At 45.5% G+C, this 12,465-nt stretch overlaps 1 protein-coding gene across 8 annotated transcripts in view; it reads left to right on the forward strand.

Moving 5' to 3' along the window:
* Positions 1-12,465, forward strand: part of smoc1 (SPARC related modular calcium binding 1) — a 573,206-nt gene that overhangs the window by 94,233 nt on the left and 466,508 nt on the right. For all 8 annotated transcript variants that reach the window (XM_065004417.1, XM_065004416.1, XM_065004420.1 and 5 more), the window contains exons 4-5: positions 683-795; positions 1,017-1,116. In XM_065004417.1, coding sequence (XP_064860489.1) covers positions 683-795; positions 1,017-1,116 — 213 coding nt within the window. The remainder of the gene's footprint in view (positions 1-682; positions 796-1,016; positions 1,117-12,465) is intronic.

The following is a 12,465-nucleotide window of genomic DNA, read 5'->3' on the forward strand; positions in this document are numbered from 1 at the left end:
GCAGGTATATCTGTCCTCTGGTTGTTCATGCTGGGACAGTAAATGCAGGTATACCTGTCCTCTGGTTGTGCATGCTGGGACAGTGGTGGCAGGTGTACCTGTCCTCTGGTTGTGCATGCTGGGACAGTGGATGCAGGGCAGGTGTACCTGTCCTCTGGTTGTGCATGCTGGGACAGTGGATGCAGGGCAGGTGTACCTGTCCTCTGGTTGTGCATGCTGGGACAGTGGATGCAGGGCAGGTGTACCTGTCCTCTGGTTGTGCATGCTGGGACAGTGGATGCAGGGCAGGTGTACCTGTCCTCTGGTTGTGCATGCTGGGACAGTGGATGCAGGGCAGGTGACCTGTCCTCTGGTTGTGCATGCTGGGACAGTGGATGCAGGGCAGGTGTACCTGTCCTCTGGTTGTGCATGCTGGGACAGTGGATGCAGGGCAGGTGTACCTGTCCTCTGGTTGTGCATGCTGGGACAGTGGATGCAGGGCAGGTGTACCTGAGGTTCAGTGGAGGCTCATAATAATGGCTGGAACGTAACAAATCAAACACCTGGAAACAACTCTGCTCCCGTCTTTACCACGAGCCCATCCTCCCTAATTAAGGAGCCACCAACCTTCTGTGCTGTAGTTTTCAATGCTGTGACAGTGAATGAATACAGGTGCAGTATACCTGTCCTGTTTGTATTTCAGACGGAGGCCAGTCTAAGTGCAGGCTGGAGAGGAATCAGGCTCTGGAGCAGGCTAAGAGACCTCAGGAGTCCATCTTCATCCCAGAATGCAACGAGGACGGAACCTTCGCCCAGGTCTGTCTCTCTCAGGAATCTTCATCTCTGGGAGCCAATTGCAAAACCCCGGAAACTTTGCAGGAAATCAAAAATCCCGGTTGGAGGAATTATAGGAGACTTTCTCTGTTTTTATTTTATTTTTAAACCTGGACATTTTGGGACACCATTGTCATGGACCCTCCAGTATACATGTACCTGTTTCCCACCTGTCTCTGTCCTGTGCTTTCTGCTCTCTACAGGTGCAGTGTCACACTCTGACAGGATACTGCTGGTGTGTCACCACCGACGGCAAACCAGTCAGCGGTTCCTCCGTGCACAACAGGACCCCTGTGTGTTCAGGTACCTTGAGAGATTGGAGACACGGCTGGGTGTTCAGGTACCGTTAGAGATTAGAGACAGGACTGGGTGTTCAGGTACCGTTAGAGATTAGAGTCAGGGCTGGGTGTTCAGGTACCGTTAGAGATTAGAGACAGGACTGGGTGTTCAGGTACCTTGAGAGATTGGAGACACGGCTGGGTGTTCAGGTACCGTTAGAGATTAGAGACAGGACTGGGTGTTCAGGTACCGTTAGAGATTAGCGACAGGGCTGGGTGTTCAGGTACCGTTAGAGATTAGAGACAGGACTGGGTGTTCAGGTACCGTTAGAGATTAGAGACAGGACTGGGTGTTCAGGTACCGTTAGAGATTAGAGACAGGACTGGGTGTTCAGGTATCGTTAGAGATTAGCGACAGGGCTGGGTGTTCAGGTACCGTTAGAGATTAGAGTCAGGGCTGGGTGTTCAGGTACCGTTAGAGATTAGAGACAGGGCTGGGTGTTCAGGTACACATGGAACTGTTGGCAGAGCTGTACCAGGCTACTGTCCTGCATGGTAGGGTATATACAGTTGAAGTCGGAAGTTTACATACACTTAGGTTGGAGTCATTAAAACTTGTTTTTCAACCACTCCACAAATTTCTTGTTAACAAACTATAGTTTTGGCAAGTCGGTTAGGACATCTATTTTGTGCATGACACAAGTCATTTTTCCAACAATTGTTTACAGACAGATTATTTCACTTATAATTCACTGTATCACAATTCCAGTGGGTCAGACGTTTACATACACTAAGTTGACTGTGCCTTTAAACAGCTTGGAAAATTCCAGAAAATAATGTCATGGCTTTAGAAGCTTCTGATAGGCTAATTGACATAATTTATGTCAATTGGAGGTGTACCTGTGGATGTATTTCAAGGCCTACCTTCAAACTCAGTGCCTGTTTGCTTGACATCATGGGAAAATCAAAAGAAATCAGCCAAGATCTCAGAAAACAATTTGTAAACCTCCACAAGTCTGGTTCATCCTTGGGAGCAATTTCCAAATGCCTGAAGGTACCATGTTCATCTGTACAAACAATAGTACGCAAGTATAAACACCATGGGACCATGCAGCCATCATACCGCTCAGGAAGGAGACGCGTTCTGTCTCCTGGAGATGAACGTAATTTGGTGCGGAAAGTGCAAATCAATCCCAGAACAACAGTAAAGGACCTTGTGAAGATGCTGGAGGAAACAGGTACAAAAGTATCTATATCCACAGTAAAACAAGTCCTATATCAACACAACCTGAAAGGCCACTCAGCAAGGACGAAGCCACTGCTCCAAAACCGCCATAAAAAAGCCAGACTACAGTTTGCAACTGCAAATGGGGACAAAGTTCGTACTTTTTTGGAGAAATGTCCTCTTGTCTGATGAAACAAAAATAGAACTGTTTGGCCATAATGACCATCATTATGTTTGGAGGAAAAAGGGGGAGGCTTGCAAGCTGAAGAACACCATCCCATCCGTGAAGCACGGGGGTGGCAGCATCATGTTGTGGGGGTGCTTTGCTGCAGGAGAGACTGGTGCACTTCACAAAATATATGGCATCACGAGGAAAGAAAATTATGTGGATATATTGAAGCAACATCTCAAGACATCAGTCATGAAGTTAAAGCTTGCCACAAAGTTGTGGCAAAATGACTTAAGGACAACAAAGGCAAGGTATTGGAGGGGCCATCACAACGCCATGACCTTAATCCTATAGACAATTGTGGGCAGAACTGAAAAAGCGTGTGCGAGCAAGGAGGCCTACAAACCTGACTGAGTTACACCAGCTCTGTCAAGAGGAATGGGCCAAAATTCACCCAACTTATTGTGGGACGCTTGTGGAAGTCTACCTGGAAGGCTAAATGTTTGACCCAATTTAAGCAATTTAAAGGCAATGCTACCAAATACTAATTGATTGTATGTAAACTTCTGACCCACTGGGAATGTGATGAAAGAAATAAACGCTGAAATAAATAATTCTGTCTACTATTATTCTGACATTTCACATTCTTGAAATAAAGTAGTGTAAAGTGGTGATCCTAACTGACCTAAAACAGGGAATATTTACTCGGATTAAATGTCAGGAATAGTGAAAAACTGAGTTGAAATGTAGTTGGCTAAGGTGTATGTAAACTTCCGACTTCAACTGTACATACATGTGTGCTATCCTAGTCGTAAGGTGACTAGAGGGGCATAGTGAACTCTATCCAGAAGGTCCAGCTCTGGGGAAGTGTTTTCAGCTGCCATCTCAGGACTGTGTCCTTGCTCTCCTCTCTTCTCTCTCCTCATTCCTATCCTCTCCTCTCTCTCCTCACTCCTCTCTCTCCTCTCCTCTCTCTCCTCACCCCTCTCCTCTCTCTCCTCATTCCTGTCCTCTCCTCTCTCTCCTCACTCCTCTCCTCTCTCTCCTCACCCCTCTCCTCTCTCTCCTCATTCCTGTCCTCTCCTCTCTCTCCTCATTCCTGTCCTCTCCTCTCTCTCCTCACCCCTCTCCTCTCTCTCCTCATTCCTGTCCTCTCCTCTCTCTCCTCCATTCCTGTCCTCTCCTCTCTCTCCTCACTCCTCTCCTCTCTCTCCTCACCCCTCTCCTCTCTCTCCTCCATTCCTGTCCTCTCCTCCATTCCTGTCCTCTCCTCTCTCTCCTCACCCCTCTCCTATCTCCCCTCTCCCCTCCTGTTTCTTATTTTTTTCCACAGTCAGAAAGCCTCTCTCTCTAAAGCCCTCCTCCTCTCACCCCCTCGATCAGTTCTTTAGGCAGGCAGATGTGTCAGTGTCCCAGACACTGGAAGTGGATTGGAAAGAGATCATTCTCTGAGCTTAGTATGGCTAGTGCCAGATAGGAGCTGCTGAGCTAACACAGGTGGTGTACATTTAGGAGGAGAAAGGGATCACACGCTTACCTCTGGCTACTGAGACAAGAACCAGCAACCCCTGTCTCTATTCTCTTTGATTCACCTGCTCCACATTCTACACCACGCCCTCTTCCTGCCCATTCCTCCAATCAGCATCCTCTTCTCCCATTCTTCCAATCAGCATCAACAACAATTGCAATCCAGCAAGGAAACATGTCCAGTCATGGCCATGAACAAAATCATTTGGTATTTTGGGAATGCATTTACTGCAATGTACAGTACATGTGATAAAACCACTAAGATCGTACACTCTTTTGTCCTGCATAAGGTCCAATATCTTCATTATTGTTTCTTGCAAATGTATTTATTTCACTCTGTTGTGTTACGAATGAGTATCCGGATATCCGAACGAACGGTATTATTAGATTATTTGAGTGGTAAACTGTTTTAGATTCTTGTTTTTTAAAGAAAGGCCTATTTTGACATAGAAAAAGCTTTGTTATACTGTAAATGAAATGAGATTATCCTTGTGACGTTGTTACATACAAGGATATACCAGGACATTTGAAATACTTCATTTAATGAAATAACAAACTTTTGCATGTAGTTTTTATAACCGTGCGTTGAGCTACTGCTGCACATTTTGAAACCCCCAGCATGCCCTGCTCTGACATCACCCTGACATCGCCCTGCTCTGACATCACCCTGACATCGCCCTGCTCTGACATCACCCTGACATCGCCCTGCTCTGACATCACCCTGCTCTGACATCACCCTGACATCGCCCTGCCCTGACATCACCCTGACATCGCCCTGCCCTGACATCACCCTGACATCGCCCTGCTCTGACATCACCCTGACATCGCCCTGCCCTGACATCGCTATGCCCTGACATCGCCCTGACATCGCCCTGCCCTGACATCACCCTGACATCGCCCTGCTCTGACATCGCCCTGCCCTGACATCACCCTGACATCGCCCTGCCCTGACATCACCCTGACATCGCCCTGCTCTGACATCACCCTGACATCGCCCTGCTCTGACATCACCCTGACATCGCCCTGCTCTGACATCACCCTGCTCTGATCATCACCCTGACATCACTCTGACATCACTCTGACATCACCCTGACATCACCCTGACATCACCCTGCCCTGACATCACCCTGACATCGCCCTGCTCTGACATCACCCTGACATCGCCCTGCTCTGACATCACCCTGACATCGCCCTGCCCTGACATCACCCTGACATCGCCCTGCTCTGACATCACCCAGACATCGCCCTGCTCTGACATCACCCTGCTCTGACATCACCCTGCTCTGACATCACCCTGACATCACCCTTTCATCACTCTGACATCACCCTGACATCACCCTGACATCACCCTGACATCACCCTGACATCGCCCTGCCCTGACATCACTATGCCCTGACATCACCCTGACATCACCCTGCCCTGACATCACTATGCCCTGACATCACTATGCCCTGACATCACCCTGACATCACTATGCCCTGACATCACTATGCCCTGACATCACCCTGACATCGCCCTGCCCTGACATCACTATGTCCTGACATCACTATGCCATGACATCACCCTGCCCTGACATCACTATGCCCTGACATCGCCCTGCCCTGACATCACTATGCCCTGACATCACTATGCCCTGACATCACTATGCCCTGACATCACTATGCCCTGACATCACCCTGCCCTGACATCACTATGCCCTGACATCACCCTGCCCTGACATCACCCTGCCCTGACATCACTATGCCCTGACATCACTATGCCCTGACATCACTATGCCCTGACATCACTATGCCCTGACATCACCATGCCCTGACATCACTATGCCCTGACATCACCCTGCCCTGACATCACTATGCCCTGACATCACTATGCCCTGACATCACCCTGACATCGCCCTATGACATCACCCTGATTCCCTCACATCACTATGCCCTGACATCACTATGCCCTGACATCACTATGCCCTGACATCACTATGCCCTGACATCACTATGCCCTGACATCACCCTGCCCTGACATCACTATGCCCTGACATCGCTATGCCCTGACATCACTATGCCCTGACATCACTATGCCCTGACATCACTATGCCCTGACATCACTATGCCCTGACATCGCCCTACCCTGACATCACTATGCCCTGACATCACTATGCCCTGACATCGCCCTGCCCTGACATCGCTATGCCCTGACATCGCTATGCCCTGACATCACTATGTCCTGACATCGCCCTGACATCACTATGCCCTGACATCACTATGTCCTGACATCGCCCTGACATCACTATGACCTGACATCGCCCTACCCTGACATCACCCTACCCTGACATCACTATGTCCTGACATCGCCCTACCCTGACATCACTATGTCCTGACATCACCCTACCCTGACATCACCCTACCCTGACATCACTATTTCCTGACATCACCCTACCCTGACATCGCCCTACCCTGACATCACTATGTCCTGACATCACCCTACCCTGACATCACCCTACCCTGACATCACCCTACCCTGACATCACTATACCCTGACATCACTATGCCCTGACATCACTATGCCCTGACATCGCTATGCCCTGACATCAATATGTCCTGACATCGCCCTGACATCACTATGTCCTGACATCGCCCTATCCTGACATCACTATGTCCTGACATCACCCTACCCTGACATCACTATGCCCTGACATCACTATGTCCTGACATCGCCCTACCCTGACATCACCCTGACATCACCCTGACATCACTATGCCCTGACATCACTATGCCCTGACATCACTATGTCCTGACATCGCCCTACCCTGACATCACTATGTCCTGACATCACCCTGACATCACCCTGACATCACTATGCCCTGACATCACTATGTCCTGACATCACCCTGACATCACCCTGACATCACTATGCCCTGACATCACTATGCCCTGACATCACTATGCCCTGACATCACTATGACCTGACATCACCCTACCCTGACATCACCCTGCCCTGACATCACCCTACCCTGACATCACTATGCCCTGACATCACTATGCCCTGACATCACTATGCCCTGACATCGCCCTGCCCTGACATCACTATGCCCTGACATCACTATGCCCTGACATCACCCTACCCTGACATCACTATGCCCTGACATCACCCTACCCTGACATCACTATGCCCTGACATCGCCCTACCCTGACATCACTGTGCCCTGACATCACCCTGACATCACCCTGACATCGCCCTGCCCTGACATCACCCTGACATCACCCTGACATCACTATGCCCTGACATCGCCCTGCCCTGACATCGCCCTGACATCACCCTGACATCACCCTACCCTGACATCACCATGCCCTGACATCACTATGCCCTGACATCACTATGCCCTGACATCACTATGCCCTGACATCGCCCTGCCCTGACATCACTATGCCCTGACATCGCTATGCCCTGACATCACTATGCCCTGACATCACTATGCCCTGACATCACCCTGCCCTGACATCACTATGCCCTGACATCGCCCTGACATCACTATGCCCTGACATCTCCCTGACATCGCTATGCTATTATCTTCAAAAAGCATTTACATTCCTGCCCCTTAACAGTTTCCACAAGACTTGACACAGATCAAATCAAACACCAAATAAACGTTTTGTAAAATAATACGTTCTATATCATGGCAAAAATCAGACTTCTGTTCCACTGTTGTTTTTAGCGGAAAACTACAGGATTTGCATCATTCTGATTGGTCAAGACTCAAGAGCGTTACATTTGTAAAAAAAATAATTTGAATTTAAACTATCCGGATATCTGAATAAAATGTAATAATATTTTGGGAATAGTGAAATAATGTGGAATGTGTGTGTCAAGTCTACAGGCGGTCACATCTCCGAGTAACACTACAGCTGGTCACGGTTGGGATCAATTCCATTTCGCAGTTTGGCATTTATTGTCATGAATCTTACCCTGTAGGCAGTTTTGCACTGGTCATTAGCTGGCACTGCCACAAAGTCACAAAATCTGATTTTAAATCTAAACCCTTAACCGTTTTGGCAAGATTCATGGCAATAAACGTCACCCTGCTTCAATTTCAGTTAGGAATTATATTTCAAATTCAACTGAATTTCCATTTCGCCTTCCAAAATTATCTTTTTTTTCCCCTCACCCATCTACACACAATACCTCATAAGGATAAAGTGAAAATATGTTTTTATACATTTTTGCAAATGTGTTGAAAATGAAATACAGAAATATCTAATTTGCATATAGTACCAGTCAAAAGTTTGAACACACCTACTCATTCCAGGATTTGTCTTTATATTTTCTACATTGTAGAATAATAGTGAAGACATCAAAACTATGAAATAACACATATGGAATCATGTAGTAACCAAAAAAAGTGTTAAACAAATCAAAATATATTTGAGATTATTCAAAGTATCCACCCTTTGCCTTGATGACAGATTTGCACACTCTTGGTGTCCTCTCAACAGGCTTCATGAGGTAGTCACATGGAATGCATTTCAATTAACAGGTGTGCCTTGTTAAAAGTGAATTTGTGGAATTTATTTCCTTAATGCATTTGAGCCAGTCAGTTGTGTTGTGACAAGGTAGGGATGGTATACAGAAGATAGCCCTATTTGGTAAAACACTGAGTCCATATTATGACAAGAACAGCTAAAATACGCAAAGAGAAATGACATTCCATCATTACTTTAAGACATGAAGGTCAGTCAATCTGGAAAATGTCAAGAACTTTGAAAGTTTCTTGAAGTGCAGTCGCAAAAACCATCAAGCGCTATGATGAAACTGTCTCTCATGAGGACCACCACAGAACAGGAAACCCAGAGTTATCTCTGTTGCAGAGGATAAGTTTATCAGAGTTACCAGCCTCAGATTGCAGCCCAAATAAATGCTTCATGGAGTTCAAGTAACAGACACATCTTAACATCAACTGTTTAGAGGAGACGATGTGAATCAGGACTTCATGGTCAAATTACGGCAAAGAAACCACAACTAAAGGACACCAATAATAAGAAGAGACTTGCTTGGAACAAGAAACACAAGCAATGCACATTAGACTGGTAGAAATCTGTCCTTTGGTCTGATGAGTCCGAATTTGAGATTTTTGCTTCCAACCGCCATGTCTTTGTGAAATGCAGAGTAGGTGAACGGGTGATCTCTGCATGTGTGGTTCCCACCGTGAAGCATGGAGGAGGAGGTGGGATGTCGTGGGGGTGCTTTGCTGGTGACACAGTCAGTGATTTATTTAGAATTCAAGGCACACTTAACCAACATGGCTACCACAGCATTCTGCTGCGATACGCCATGCCCATCTGGTTTCCGCTTATTGGGACTATCATTTGTTTTTCGACAGGACAATGACCCAACACACCGCCAGGCTGTGTAAGGGCTAATTGACCAAGAATGAGAGTGATGGAGTGCTGCATCAGATGACCTGGCCTCCACAATTCACCCGACGTCAACCCAATTGAGATGGTTTGGGATGAGTTGGCCTGCAGAGTGAAGGAAAAGCAGCCAGCAAGTGCTCAGCATATGTGGGAACTCCTTCAAGACTGTTCAAAAAGTATTCCAGGTGATGCTGGTTGAGAGAATACCAAGCGTATGTAAAGTTCTTATCAAGGCAAAGTGTGGCTACTTTTAAGCATCTCAAAATAAAATATATTTTCATTTGTTTAACACTTTTTTGCTTACTACATGATTCCATGTGTTTTTTCAGAGTTTTGATGTCTTCACTATTATTCTACAATGTAGAAAATAGTAAAAAATTAAGAAAAGCCCTTGAATGAGTGTCCAAACTTTTCAAACCATATGTGGTAAATCTATATTACATAATAATTAATATTTACTACAATAATTGCTAGCGTGACATCATTACATCCCCGTACAGTTTATTACAACATGTAGATTTCTTTTTCACGTTTGATAGGCCTATGGTACATTTTCATTTAGACAATCATTTATTGGCCCGCTCGGAGTGGACGTGATGTTTATAGTGCAGATGAACATTCGTAAGACTCATGAGGTAGAAGTTATGTTTATTCAATTCAATTGATGTTTTCCTTTATTCATGTTTCCCAGGGTTCCGCGTGTCTCTGTCATTCTGGTTGTGCGTAGTAGGAGCGTGTGCCTCAGTGCATATAGAAATAGGCTACGTGGAGTCAGAACGTTGAATAAGGTTGATGATGATTGAATAAGAGAAAATGGTTTGCCCCACCAAGATGTACAGTTTTTTTATGCATGTCAGCAAAGCCACAACACAACAAACACTAAACAACACATTAACTGCACTATAACGGTGACAAATGGTGCCCACAAACTGTTAGGGCCGACATAAAGCTGTCCCAACAGCAGAGCTTTCTGTTCAGCACCATACAGTGAATCCTTACCACTGCCACACCTGGCTATCAGCGGAGCCTGATTTACTGCCTTTAAAAAATAACATAGCTGATATGGCTGACTTGCTTAAACAAATGTAAATACATTTTTGCTGACAAACTATGGCATAAGGGAACGATAAGCGGATAAGAGACAATCCGTAAATTTGATTAAGGCATTAATAAGTGATCTAAGACAGATGTAGTTAATATAACTATTTGTTCAGCACTTTTTAAAATGTACAGCGACAGACTTCAGAACATGAGCCATTCCTATCCGTTCTTACAGTATTCTCCTTGTACACCAAGTCAGAACCGTAGGGTAAAGAAACAGGGCATATAAGCAGACAATGAATGCTCTTACAAGTCAGAACAGTAGGCTAAGTTATGAGGGGGAAAGGGACCAAATTATTAGGGTGAGGCACATGGGCTACTAACAGCTTCCCACACAACATACACTTAGTATTACTGTCTTAGCTACAGAATACATATCTCCCTGGCATATTACATCATTCATGCAGCATCATACAAGACATTGTTGGACTCACCTTGTTGTGCTGCTCACTTCAACAGAAATGTGGTGCAGCAGTCCTTCTTGTGGGCAAATTTTGTATTCAAACTTTGTCATCAAGGTCTGGCATTCTCTGGATTTATGGTGCTTTCAAGACAACTGAAAAAAATAAAGGTTGAATCATGACGTCAGTGATCTTCAGGTCGGAGCTCTAGAAAGAGGCCCGAGTTCCCGACTTGCAATTCAGAAGTTGGATGACTGTTCAACACGTATTTTCCCAGTCGGAGCTCGTTTTGTTCCACGTTCCCAGTTGTCTTGAACTCACTGAACTTTGAGATTTCCCAGTTCCGAGTTTCCAGTTGTTTTGCATTGACAGCATGGCCAATGTATTACGCTTTTCTGGCCCATGGTGTTGCATGTGAATGTTTATCCATTTAAGCTCGGAAAAGAGACCCTTAAACCCAAACTTGGACCGCACACCCAGTCCACTGAATAGCAGGCTAGTGATTGCTTTGCAAGGCTTGCAGTTAGTCACTGATTCCTTCCAAACCACTCCTTGTTGAATTTGCAATTTCCAATTGTTGTGTCATGTTTATGGCCAATGAGCACAGATCTATTTTATCTATAATTTCTCTTCATTATTTCTCTTCATATGACAAGAAAAAACATCATCAGTCCAATCAATGCTACGGTAGATATAACGTGATTTGACGTCATTTGATCTGTGGCCAATGACCTTGAGCCTTCTTGGATGGGCACTTCTAATGTAACTCTATGGCAGCACCCAAAGGGACTTGAATTTTCGAGCTCTGCCCATAGATTTTGCGGTGACGTAGTGTCCCCGTGAGCGACAGAACACTGAGCCAATCACGCTGCTACGTTTTGGAGCTGCTTTGCTCAAGGAAGCAAAAAAAAGAGACCATGTTGTCTCTTTGTTGTTGAAAAACAGATGTGTGACACGTAATTAATGCCAAAATAACAGTTGGGGCTCAAAACAGGTCCTGAATGACAGATCGCCACTGTGTTGAAATATCGTTAATAATACAATTCATAATCATTAGGTCTGATTAATATGAATATACCAATGTAACAATGGGATGTGGATATTGTCTTTTACATTGTAGAACCCGTTTATTGGTTTGTAACTGGCATTTGGGTAATTGTATGGTCAGGTGGTTATATTATTATTATTATTATTATATATTATATATATTATACACTGTCTGAGCTCCTGTTAGATAGATTCCATGTGATTTCTCAAGGGGAGGCTGTACAGTCTGGACCTGTGTCTGTTCGGTTAGGCCTGATACAGAGGTTATTTATTTTGGGGCCCGTTGTGTATTTTGGAAAATGTGTATGATAAGGCTCTTTCACCATTGGATCCCCAAGACTTGTACAGTTTGAGTACATCAACCTGTCTTGCCTTCTGCTGATGTCATGCCCTTAGGACAGCAAGGGCCCTATTTTACAATTGCATCATCAAAATAATGAAAAGGTCTGTCTGCTAGCCTCAATAAATAAGATTTGTCAATCAATAAGATAAGTCGTTG

The sequence above is a fragment of the Oncorhynchus nerka genome, linkage group LG18 (genome assembly GCF_034236695.1).
Source record: "Oncorhynchus nerka isolate Pitt River linkage group LG18, Oner_Uvic_2.0, whole genome shotgun sequence".
Lineage (NCBI taxonomy): Eukaryota > Metazoa > Chordata > Actinopteri > Salmoniformes > Salmonidae > Oncorhynchus > Oncorhynchus nerka.